At 36.9% G+C, this 13,910-nt stretch overlaps 1 protein-coding gene across 1 annotated transcript; it reads left to right on the forward strand.

Annotated features, from left to right (window-relative positions):
* The first annotated feature begins 3,002 nt into the window (after positions 1 to 3,002).
* Positions 3,003 to 5,377, forward strand: LOC148844790 (zinc finger protein WIP2-like). Its single transcript, XM_088955215.1, has 2 exons — positions 3,003 to 3,650; positions 4,666 to 5,377. Exons 1-2 carry the CDS (start codon positions 3,075 to 3,077, stop codon positions 5,101 to 5,103), a joined length of 1,014 nt encoding a protein of 337 aa, XP_088811341.1. The 5' UTR covers positions 3,003 to 3,074; the 3' UTR covers positions 5,104 to 5,377.
* Positions 5,378 to 13,910: the final 8,533 nt, after the last annotated feature.

Raw genomic sequence — 13,910 nt, forward strand, 5'->3', positions numbered from 1 at the left:
TGTTAATGGAAGGATTTGGGTGCCATAATTATCTTGAATGTAGACCAACATCCCTATGAACCTTAGGTCTAATTAAGGGTCTAAACTTGAACAGTTGAATTAGATAGGTGACACTATGCTCATCAGTGTTTCTTTAATTAAATTCCTTTTGCTTTAGGGAGATGGGGAAGGAACATTGAATAACTTCACTGTATATCACTGATCCACCTAATAAAAGTAATCCAAACCAAGCGAGTAAAGCCTAAATTGGGTGTGCAATCATTCTTGTCCAAAGTAGTCCAAAGTGTTCTGTCCCCCATCTCTATAATGTGTGATTATGTAACACATATATAACATTTTTGCCCTTAACTCAAATCCCCTTTGCCCACAAACTCTTCTCATTCCCTAATTCATAGGAAAAGGTCCTATTCAAATATGCCACTAACTCTCTCTCTCTCTCTCTCTCATTAAAAGGATATAGGGACCTTTTTAATTATGAGGTTTAGCATAGTTAGGGGCCAAAAGAGAGTAATTTAGGGTAGTCATGCTGGTCAATATAGCAGCAAAATGTTCCCCAGTACGTGATGTTTATGGTCCATGTACTTGGTCATTGTAATTCTCACCACGTAATTTCTTCTTTCAGTACCTCTCTAAAAACCCCAAGGAATAAAAACAGCTGTATTGCTATTGACTATCACTTTCTTTGCCGCCTCCTCCCATAAACCTTCCATTCAATCACTTTGGCTTACATCTGGCCTTCATTTTCTCACTTAAATGGCAGCTTCCCACCTTCCCTCCATCCATTATTTATTTCTCTTGGGACATCTCCAGGTACTATGCTCCAACAGTCCTGTTATGTCCACTTAATAAATGCAACACAGGAATGAAATAGGAGAGAGAGAGAGAGAGAGAATGTCTCCTATTCAATTCCTGATCAATTAACCAAGTTTGTTAATAGTCAAGAAATCAGAGCTCCATGAATGATATATATGAATCAGCTGATCACAATCTGTAAAGGACCGATGGCTATAGAATCAAGCTGTATTATATTGTTTGATTAATATAATTATCCAAGAAGATATATCCATGAGAGAATGCATGGCTCACATATATACCCCTATGGCCATGGCTTATTTGAGGGGTAATTAATTAATGCCATAAGAACACATGATCAAAAAACCAAATTACTCAACATAAATCAATTACCCCACCTGAGAATAGTTGACCTAGAGAAAGATCCATCTGCCCATCTAAGAAGATCCTGGATTCCGCAAAATATGGATGACAAATGCTTTCCTTGATCAAATACCCACAAATTGTCAATAAAGAAAGAGAGCTAGCCATGACCCATGAATCCCTCCTAATTAAGGGCCCATAGGGTGTCCCATCTACCCCTTATGAGGCAATTAAAGAATAATACTACATACTTTCATGGACATTCGTGATGTGGATTGGAGAATGATCAGGATGAGGGTACGGTTTCTTTTCCCTGTTGGCTCGCAAAGAGGAGCTGAATTATTACCCAATAATAATTATCACTGAAGGACAGACCCATAATGGTTCTTAAGCAAACCATGGAGTTCCATTTCATGGGTTTTATGCAGACACTGTTAATAAGATGAGATCCATGCATAAACCCTTAATGGTCACCAGTGAGTCACAGGCACAGCCTTTCCTGAATCAATTACCCACGACCCCATTTGATCAATTGGTTAATTAATAGGAAGGCATAAAGGAAAATGCAATTAACTAATGTTAGTAATGGTGCAATATTTTAAAAATATATAGAAAAAAAAAACATGGCAAAAATCACATTAAATTAAGGTTGTATTTGATACCATTATCATTTTAACTTGTAATATTTTAGGTTGGTCAATACAAATTTTTGAGAAATTATTTAATCACATAACACCATATAGTTATTTCCACTAGAAAAACATAGATATTGGATTGAGTGTTGTCATTTATGGTAGAAAAACCAAATTTAACTTTTCATGAAGAAACAACAATGGTACCAAATATTGTATTACTAACTCAAAGCATTTATTGTAGAAAACAATATATTCTCATAAAATTTGTATTGATCAAGCTAAAACATTGCAAATAAAAATGACAATAACACCAAATATAAATTAAATGTAGATAATAGTTTTTTGATTTCTAATGTACGTGGTGAGTAATTAGTAATGTACTGGCTGAATTGGTGCAATGTAAAAGAGTAAGAGAAACGTAATACTACATGCACAACAACTGTGAAGTGGAGGTTGAGGAGTTGTAGACTGGGAGTGATAATAGCTGAATTGAATTCAATAGGCAAAAGGTGAAGTGTGGGTGATGGGAGGACCAGTGGATTCTGGGCGTGCATGCGAGTATGTATGTATGTATGAACAGGGTCAAGTATATAAGACAAGGAAGATGAGAGGAGGATTGGGACAGTCTCTCAGCTCGTACTGAGCCGAGCCGACCAAAGCGCGTCCACCGAAGCAAATGCCGGCACTGAGTGAAACTAAACTACTTGCTTCCCGAGCAAGAGAAAAAAAAAAGTTTAATTTTCTCTTATACGTATTGTTCGGGTTGTACCGAGGCTCTCTCTCTCAGCCTCAGGCACATAAGACACTCGTGTGGGATGGGAGACAACTCCAACCCTAACCTCTGACCTTGTCATTCTCTTTTTTTTTCTGAGTTTTTTCTTTCATTTTTATATATTTAATTTTATTTCTCTTCTTGGGTTGCTGTGTGCATTTTTTCCCTTTTCACACACTACCCAACAAGGAGTTTGTTCTTTCAAGTCCCAAGATTATCTCATTCTATCCCACTATCCCCATCCTCTCTTGCCTCTCTCTCTCTCCGTAGCAAGAGGTGATTTCTCTCTCCTTTTCTTTTATTGGGTCTACCTTATTATTATTAGTATTGATTTTTTGAACTGTCCACCCATTTGCTTCTTTTGATTTGGTTTTATTTACCTTCCACTTTTGAGTTATCTTTATTTTTCTTTTGGGTTTACTCTCTCTCTCTCTCTCTCTCTCTCTCTCTCTCTCTCTCTATAATACCCTCCCATCCACCCAACCATCCATTCTCCCCTCTCACTTTTCATCATGACAGACCCCTACTCTAATTTCTTCAATGGATGGTTCAACTACAGATCTCTTCATCACCATTTTTCTTCTTCCACCTCCTCTTCCTCCAACCCATCTTATACTCCTTACGCATACAACTACTATCAAAATAATATCAGCAGCAGCACCGACAGAAAGAACTCTTTGGTTCACTATCAGTCTCCTCCTCCCTCTCCTCCCCTCAGAGAAGCTCTTCCCCTCCTTAGCTTGAGCCCGACCAGACATGAAGAACAAGGGGCCTCCTGCAGTGCCATGGATGAGGACAAGAACAAGGCTAAAGATGAGAGCTTCTCTAGTATTGCCGACGACGAAACTGTAACTGTTGCCCTACATATCGGGCTCCCCAGTCCGAGTGCTGCTGATCTGATCTCTTCGGTCTCTTCATCTACAGAAAAAACAGAGACGGAAGGCGTTACTGTTGCTTCAGGCTATACAACGAACAGACTCAATAAGGGCCAATATTGGATCCCTACCCCTTCTCAGATTCTCATTGGTCCTACACAGTTCGCTTGTCCTGTTTGCTGCAAGACCTTCAATAGATACAACAACATGCAGGTATGTTTCTTAACATGAACCATGATTCCTTTCCTCTTCTTTGAGCTTTTTCTTTTTAATTTTGAAGAAAAGATGAAATAGAAAAACCCATCATCTCTTTTCTTTGCTTCCACTTGGATTCTAATCTTTCACTTTCTTTAAGCTTGATCAACATGAAGATAGTATATTAGTCATATGGGTCTGAGTTGATCTTCTTCTTCTTCTTCTTAAAATTATGCGTATTTATATAGTCATACATGCTTTCAGTTTTTGTTTGCATTTGCATGGTTTATTGGTTTTGGGATTTGAAGATATGACCATCGGTCCAACTGAGACTCAGATCAGTGCCTTTCTTTATGTGATTGAACAACACAAGCATGTTCCTTATGCTTTTGGTACTTTGAAGTTTGTGTTCTCCTCAACACATTGGCACGCGTGCAAAACTGAAAAAATGTTCCAGTTTCTTCCAGGGTTCAGATGATCTTCGTCAAAGAACACAACTTTTCAACCTGAACACTCCGCTCTCTGAAACAAACCAATCCCCACATGCACGAAAAAACCCAAACAACGGAATATGGTATCCACTGTTATTGATCCTGCACCAACTTACACCTGCTTCAGAATTTATTTCCATGTTTAACCACGAATTCATATCTCCCTTTTTCTTCTTTAATTTATTGTTGTGGGTATTATGGTGGGAAAATTTCACACAATATTTCAAGCTAGCGAATACACAATTTATATCCAGGGTTTTCCAATTATCATCTGTTTCTTGATTAAGAATACGCTTTCGGTCTTAACAGGAGCTCAGAGAGAGAGATCTAGAATATGAATCTTGTTTCAGATCACCATTGTGAATTGAACAAACCACATGTTTTGGAGCAGAAAGTTCCACTTTAATACATTAGATCACATTTTTGTGCAGTTTAATATCTGGAAAACTGAGCAATGGTGGATGCACAATTTGTAGCTTCTGGTTCTAACCCCTTTTGGTGGAAGTACTTACTCTCTCCGGTATGTTTCTTTGGTTTTGCAGATGCATATGTGGGGGCATGGATCTCAGTATAGAAAAGGGCCGGAGTCTCTGAGGGGCACCCAACCAACAGCCATGCTGAGGTTGCCTTGCTATTGCTGTGCACCAGGCTGTAGGAACAACATCGATCACCCAAGAGCCAAACCACTCAAGGATTTCAGAACTCTGCAGACCCATTACAAGAGAAAGCATGGAATCAAGCCCTTCATGTGCAGGAAATGCGGCAAGGCCTTCGCCGTGAGAGGTGACTGGAGAACCCACGAGAAGAACTGTGGGAAACTGTGGTACTGCATCTGTGGGTCTGATTTCAAGCACAAGAGGTCTCTCAAGGACCATATCAAAGCTTTTGGACATGGCCACGCTGCTTATGGCATTGACTGCTTTGAAGAAGAAGAAGAACCTGCGTCTGAAATCGAACAAGATGACGAGACCTCGCAGTGATGATACGGATCATATCCATGGTCCTTTGGATCAGTGAATAGTGACTCTTCTTATGAGCTGGTACCCAGCTTACAATTTTGGCTCTCTGAGTAAGAAGCAGCAAAACATTGAACGTTGAATTTACTTCTGAGAGCTGTTTTTTCTTTCTTTCTTTCTTTTGATCTTAGTATTGTAGGAACCCATATAGAAAAATACATCGATATCAATGCTAGACCCAGTTTCTGTAAATCCATTTTTGTTTCATCAGGTAATGCTAATGGTTTTTATTATTTAATTCACCCATTTCTTCTTTTTAATTAATCTCTCCTAGCTAGCTAGCTTTGATGAAGGAAGGAGTTCTAATGGATGATCAGTTACTAATTCATATACGCTGCTCTCATCATTGAAAAATAGAAAAAAAAATCTGAGGCATTGAGGATTGAAATCCAGCAGCACTTCAGCCCATAGAAAGGGAAAAGAAGTTTTGAAGGTCCCTTTATAAATCACTATCTCCTGATTTAGTTAGGATATCAATACCTAAGAGTTGTCTTTCTCATGTGTTACACATGCATGCGTCAAAACAAATGTACAGCGCTACAGTGTGCAAATACCCATGTTTCCAACAAAGCTAAACGATATCCAGTGAATGACTCAAAATAATCAAAGTCTCTTCCACTTTTAGGGTCAATGGTACATTGCATGGAATATATATATATATATATACCCATTTGGATTCATGTTCTGATCAAACTTTTGTCTCAGCTGCAAGATTTTTTTTTATTATTATTCTGAAAAGGAAATCCCTATAAGGTTGTTTTGCTCTTTCTTCAGTCTTCTCTACCACTAGTCCATGAAATCTACAAATAGTGATGTAGAAGGAAGTAAGGATATAAGCTCCCTGGATAAGAAAGACAGTTGAGGATATTGGGTTCGAAATGTAGTTGGAATAGGCTTTTCAACCTGCAAATACATCAGCTTTTTGAGTGCATATGATGCCATACCCTTTACTTTGGGTAGTGGAGACTGGAGAGATGTTTTCGTTGATGGATGGAACATATACCGTGTGAGATTCACTACGCTTGGAAATTCAAATCAAATGATTAGCTTGTAATAGAAGGAGAGAGAGAGAGAGTTCTAATATATAATAAATATAAACACAAGAAAAGAAGGAGCAATAATACCAGTAGTACCAAACTACCAATAATATAAGATCGATGTTCGTAAGGTTGGACGGGACGGTATGGATTTGCTGGCAGCTTTACTGAAACGTATGGATAGATAGATTACAGAGAGAGTGACTGAGAGAGAGATTGGGAAGAGGTCAGCAATAGTGGGAGCCAAAGTCCTTAGTCCTATTGGTTGGGCTTATTTGCGACACATACTGATGCCTCCCTACGGTACATACACAACCTACTGATGGACCCTATTCATGGATGTATTGTAGTTTGAAATGACATTTCGATAGACATTTGACTGATCTAGCTCCTCATGATCTTCTCTCTCTCTACCTTTTCTCTTTATTTGGCACCTTGGATTTTCACTTTCAAACTTAACGTGGGAACGGGGAAGTATGACCGTCTTTAATTGTTATATTTACACAGAGACGAGTCAGTATTAATGATGAATACGATGATAATTATGATGACAAGAGGTCATTATTATCTTTAGGCGTTTTTCCTTGATAACATTGGAGTGATAATATAAACCCTAATGCCCACTATGTTTTCTGCATCAACATCAAAATATATCAAGTTAGAGAAGAAAAGCAAGAAAAGTGTCCATGGTTACTGCTGTTTCTAACAACAAATCATCTGTACCAGAGAGAGAGAGAGAGACTTGATGAAGTCAAGTGTGGAGTCACTCTTCACTTCAGCCGTTACAACTGTTCCTTTGTAGTACTTAATTTGTTCTTGGCCCCCTTTACTCAAATATTTGGAGTTGGAGTTGTGATTGTATTCTCTGTATCATCAAAATATGCTCTTAGCTTCCTAATGAAAGGTTTAATATCTCTTTTGATGAAGAGAGAATGCATGCATACGTGCATTATTAATAATTAAATGTCTTAAAGGTGGGAGCTTAATTTCCACCATTGTTGTTATTTTTTATGACTCTGCAAGACTGCAACTCCGACCCACGAATCAGACTACAGGATCCTGTTGACATTTCTTTAATAAGGGAAGCAGGGGATTAGAAGGAATTAGTAGGGATCACAAGAGGATTGGTCACATGCTGACAACCGAAAATTGATTGTCTCCACTTCCTAGCAGTTGATGAGTTAGTCCTCTCTCTCTCTCTCTGCTTAAAATCCCAAGACCCTTCTCTCTCCTCTCTATCTTTTCTTCTTCTCCCCAATTATTTATTAGATTTATAAATTACATGTATTGCCGTGGGCTTGCCAAGGAGAACAAGCATTCCCCATTAAAAAAAAAAAAACAATTTTTTATCCTCTGCCTTTCTATTCACATTCCAACACAAGGGGACAACTTTGTCTCCCATGGCTCGAATCACAAGTCTCTTTTCAAAGTTTTAAAAGCTACCCAAATTTATCATCTCAAGAGAAACCATATATTCATATGGAAATTTGAATTCCGCCCACAAAATATGATGGGATATTGATATAAATACTCAGAAATATATATATATATATATATATATATATATATATAGAACCCATTAAGGAGAAAGGAAAAAAAATTAAAGCAAATAATTTTGACCTTATAACAAATTAACTTTTGAAGAAAGAAGAATAAATAAATTAGAAAAAGATAGAAAACAAAATCCTTCTTTTGGACTATAATCGTAGATCACTTTATTTATTTTAGTTGTTCATTATCGTCATCATCCATGCAATATGCTTGGTTTGATCCAATCTCTTCTACTAAAGCTTTCTTGCTTTGCAGGTTTGGAGATTCTCCAAGTTGTAGGTATTGGGTCACTTTGCCAAGGGAATATGTAGAGACTTCAAACAGAAGAAATGAGAGAGAGAGAGAGAGAGAGAGAGAGAGAGAGAGAGAGAGGAAAAGCTATATTTGGCGTTCTTGGCCATGATTCCAGCATATGAAATCAAAGGGTATTTCCAATAGATCCATTTGTTTTGAGAAATAAATACAAGATCTTGCTGCAGAAGATACTAGTAAAGAAAGAAAAACAAAACACCCAAATCAAAGTTAAAAGAAGCCCACCTCCAAAAACCCACAAACTTAAACCAAGCCAGCATATCCATACCTTTTAAAAAAAAAGTACATCCAGAAATTATCGACATCTTGGAATTGATCTTGCCTTCATTCAACCTTTTCCTGTTCTTTCTTTTCTACATTAGTACATGAAAACTTTTATAATTTTTATTACTTGGGTTGTGTTTGGATGCATCTAACTTATGCTCCGGAATACTTATTATATAGATAAGCCTTCTTAATAAAGGGGCACTTTTCTTGTTCCTCGTCGTATGTTCTTCATGAAGAACAAAAGCTACCTTTTACATGACTCATCTCTTTTCTCTTTTTCCTCGTTTGTATTGTTATAGTATATTTATATACTAATAGTAACCATACAAAAAAAAAAAACCCAAATCTTGTCTGTTGAGATTTACATATTCAATCCAAGGTAGAGGGGAAGGAAATGAATGAATATGGCCCCACCACAGACTGTGATCCCATCCGTTCTTTCACCAGTGGCATGGCCCACGGTCTCATCAGAATTGCATCTGGCTTCTCACATGCAGGAGCAAATGTGTCACACTGTTTATTAATTTATAGCCGTTACACAGTTGCACCTTTATACCCGTTACATATTGACTGTTATTCCGTTATTTCAGGGCTGGCCTAGCTGTGGCCTGTCCTTTGAAAGCTACCCATCAGTTTCCATAGGATGATTTTGTCAGCAGAGAGTGAGTGAGTCGCATGGAATCAGGAATAATTAAAAAATAATAAATTAAAATCTTTTTTTTTCTTTGATTCTGAGTGGAACAAACCATCTTATTAGGGTACGTAGACATACTATCAACCATTGGAAGGGAACCAACATATATATTCCTACATATTCAATGATGACTTGCTCGGATTGTAAAATGATGGTGTTTCATACTTTGTTAATCATTTGTCAAAAGAAGTTATCATGGCCACCTCTCCTTTTGTTTTCTTTATGTAAAACCTTACTCAAAAGGAACCAGCTGCTCCGGTGTCTACAATCTATGTACACTTGAGGCCATGCAACCATCAAAGGCTGGCCCACCCATTGAATGGTCTTGATCGCTGTGTTGGTGGGACCATGTGTAAATTATGGGTTTGTGGGGTCCACTTAGGAGAAGGCCAAAGGTTCATCCCCTTAACTTAAAAAAAAAATAATAATAATAATAATAATAATAATAATAAGCACGAAAGATTAAAGAGAAAAAGATCTTTTTTTTTTTAAGAAAAAAAAAAGAGCTCTTTCACCAGCTTCCTCGAAGGATCCTCTCTCCATTCTTCAGATGTGTGTGTACAATGAACACGCTACATATCAGAACAAAAAAAAAGTGAGAGTGAAAAATATGAAGCACAAGTTGAAAGCGAAATGTATCACTCTTAAGTTGTTTTCTTTTAGGAATAATTCACCTACTAGTGTAAAATCTTCACAGGACAGCTGGGGTTAATATTTGTAAGTTGCTGAAAGCAAACAATGCTTATTGGGCTCGATCTATAACCCATGTACTGTAGTGATTTCTCTCACTGAGAGTAGTTACTGCTAACCAACAAAAAAACAAATAAAAAGGGACTGACTGTGCTTTTACTTCTGCAACCTAATGGATTTATCTCAAGTTTTTACTGATCACTAAGTTCCTTTGCAACAGTATTCATCAGATAACCTCTTACCTAGCCTTGTTTCTCTCTGTATATATACTCTCTCAATTTAATCTTAAGGTCAATAAGGAAAAAGTATTGAAAAGGAGTACAAATGTGATAATGCGTGATGTCGAGCTGAAGAATTTTCTATTGAAAAGTGACTCGGATGTCGAGCTAGGTGGTAGATCGGATGCCAAGGTAGGTCAATCGATGAACTAGATAGTTCTCTGGAGAGATCTGAAGGAAAATAATATCAGAATGCTAGGGTTGTTTTTATCCAAGGAGGGCACACCAATGCTTAAGTTAGCAAGTTGAAAGTTTTGTAGAGAGAATTAGAATGATAGAAGATTAGAATATGCGAGAGCTGAATCGTGCGTACCTTCTCTTAGGAGAATGATGCCTTTATATAGGTGTGAGGGGCTAGAGGCCCCTCGTAATGGGTCTAAAATTCCCAGAGAGCTGCTCCTGCTATGTTGGGAGAGAATCTCTCTGTCAGTTACGTGACATGTGCAGAGGGCTAAGGTCCGTTCGATCGACTCTGAGGCGGACGATGTGAGTAGGTGGGCTTAACAACCGAGCATTGTTACTCCCGGAGAATTTAGTCTTGATAACGAGCTTAAAGAGTAAATCGACGAGCATGTCTCATAAGTCATTACTTATGCCCAAGTCAGCTCGTCTGGTCCTCAGAGGAGGTCTCTCCTTACACTGAGGTACTTTAGGTCGATCGGGCCAAGGTACTATAGGTCGGCTCTGGACGAGGCACTGCTAGCTGCTCACTGTTGGGGTTTCATCCAGTTGTTTGGTAATGCCATGTGTCATGATGTCATTCGGGTGACTAAATTACCCCTCATTCAGGGCCGACCTAATGGATTTATCTCAAGTTTTTACTGATCACTAAGTTCCTTTGAAACAGTATTCATCAGATACCCTCTTAACCACCCTTGTTTTTCTTTGTATATATACTCTCAATTTAATCTTAAGGCTAAAAGGAATATAAATGCAAATTTGTAGAATGCAAAACCTTATATTTTGCATGTATTTGCACTGTATATATTTGCATTAATTTATACTCTTTCCAAACTGAGCGTAAGTAGTTGTCTTTCATTAACATAAATGGTGGGGTGGGGGGCATGTTTGGGAGTTTATTAATTAAAAAAAAAAAAAGATCGAGAAAACAGATCAGGATTTCTTTTGGTAGGTAGATTTATAATAGAGGATGGGGCACTCCTGGCTGTAGATCAGATCTCTCTTTATACGTCAAGTCTTATTTCATGTCTTCTCCAATTCTATTTCTGTCATATCAATTCTAAGTTGAACTTAAAAAATTTAAAAAGAAATTCTTGGAGCACTTTTGTCAAAGAAGTGATATATAGAAAATTAAAAGATTCTCTACTTAAAGAATGCGATAAAGGGTCAGTAAGACCTTTAGGATTTAGACCATTTACTCACTTGTTTGATTCGGAGGTCTTCCTTTACCACAAAAAAAAAAGGGGGGGGGGGATTCATAAATTTTCTAGACAAAGAAGATAGTCATTGCTTTTTATGCTAAAAATCAATAGGTAAAAGAGTATTTATGGGATTGGTTGGAAAAGCATGATAAACCTAAAAGTTAATAAGAAAGATTTAGTGTCTTGATTAAACTATTACATTAGTTATGATTTGTCAAAATTAGCATACTGATCAATAGAAGATGACTCATGGATGTCAATTGCTTTTTCATAACTTTTTTAACCCCATCCCCATTGATATCCTCATTCCCGTGATTTTTTTATCATATCAATCATTTTGTTTTTAAAAATATTAAAAATGATTCTATTAAAAATTTTAAATATATTCAATCATATTTTTAAAAATATTAATATACATACATACATATATAAACAAAGATCGTAAGGTGGAGAGTGTTCTTACATTCCCCACCCATCCTTATCAATAGGGATAAAAATTTTCTCATCCCCATGACCATAGGGGGGAAATCATCCCATGCCCGCCCTATAAAGGACAGGTCCCAGGGAAATGGGGAAAACTGACATCCCTAGACACAAACCTTACCATTGGAACCCTACAAACTATACACACTCAAGATGAAAATATACCAACCCAACTCAAAGATATAAGTGCAGAGGTATCTTTCTGAAAGGATTAAATCTTGTGGCAAAGCATACAAGGTTTAAGTCTCAATGTCCTGATTTGAGAATTAGACCCTGTTTGTTTCTGGGTCAGTGGTTCGACTCTCGGGTCTGAACAGATGGCCCATTGTAATTTAAAAAATATAATATAATTAAAATAAAAAGGCCAAAAACCATTGCCCGGGCCTAATGGGTTGGCAGTTTGATCACCTGTGTTAGCGTGTCGCTGAAATGATTTTTGGCAAAGAAATGGTTCGGGGGTGAAATGGAACAAATTACCTAGATAGTTTCTGGGCCAAACAGTCCTACTATCTGGATCAACGATGTTTTGAAAACCATGCAACATAAAGAATGGGTGCATACCTAATGTCTAAATGTTGGTACAATTTGTAAAGGCTGGAAAAGAAGAGGGATTTGAAATATACAATTTGCAAAGCAAGTTTCTCAGCAGATTTATCATATGGATTTTTCAAAACCATCCACTAAACAATGAGATACAAGAGTTTACCACATAGATTGACAGAAAAAAGTAGTTAATCAAGATGTAAGGTCATTCATAACTTTTCCATTAAGTCTTTAATATAAGTGAAAATAAAATAGTAAAGCAAGCATACGATGGATACAAAACTGTTTCAAATAAAATTAGTGCTCCTTTTTGTTAGATAAGCTTTTTTTTGGGAGAATGATGGTTCAGCCCAGGGTCAGAATTTGTAGGCTCAAAGTACTGTTGGGGTAGGTGTCAACTCGGAATTGATGTCAATTCATGGACGGGCATTGATGCATAGAGTGTGAATTATTGACATTTTGAATGTTTATAGCTCTGCAGTGAAAGCATTGAACCTATCCGTACTTTTCCATTTTTTTCCTTCTTTGAAAGGTTTTTGTTAGAAAAGCTTGTTGTGTTTTCATTTCACTAGTCAAATCCTTAATACATGGAGTTATGGCACAAGCAATCCAAACTATCATATCTAGTAAGCAGTCACCAAAATTGGCTCCATGTACATGAGATACTAACCTATTGTATAATTGGACATTTCTCCAATCACTAGCCAAAGAAAGAAGTTTCAATGATGATGATGACAAGAACAAGAATAAAGGATGAAGAAGATGATGAAAATGAAGAAAAAACAATGAAAACAACCTTTCTGCCACATGATCAGGGGCCACTAAGTAATAATTTTCCCCAAGACATCAACAGCATTTCATACATAAATTTGTACTGACCTTATCTGCATTCTGCAATAGATTTGTGGTTATTGGTTATCCAATTAATTACACTTTCTGTGTTAAAAATATAAAACATTCACTTCAAGAATTACATCATCATTGATCACCATGAGGAATTAATGAAATAAAAAAGCAAACTTAAAGTTGCATTAAGCTCATTTGCAACTCAAAACCATTTTCTAATTAATCAGGATAGGATCCAGGGGCAAGGGGGTTGCAATACTTTTGTCTTCAACTTAGAAGAACCACATGCATGAATGCCCTCTTAGTATTTAGGATTACTAATTACAAAATTATAAAGGGAAATTGTCAACATTCTACTAACAATAATTGGTGTAAAATTAAACAGTCTACTAAAGTACTAATCCACTAGTGCTTACCTACCAAAAAGAAAAGAAAAAAACACTAATACTATTTCTTTAAACTTACTACTAAAAAGATAAAGATAAAATCTACCAACTAGCCTCTCTCATAGAATTGATATTAAGTTAATTAAGAGAAATAGAGAGCTCAATACTTGCTTAGATGACCCTTAATCTATCTCTCTCTCTCTCTCTCTCACGCATTTTTATTTTTTACATTCAAACCCTCCAATCCCTTTTCCTCCATTAGAAAGAAAAGGTAAGATCATTGGTGTTTGTATGATATTTTT

Source organism: Nelumbo lutea, chromosome 7 (genome assembly GCF_056320005.1).
Source record: "Nelumbo lutea isolate HS-2025 chromosome 7, American lotus-T2T, whole genome shotgun sequence".
NCBI lineage: Eukaryota > Viridiplantae > Streptophyta > Magnoliopsida > Proteales > Nelumbonaceae > Nelumbo > Nelumbo lutea.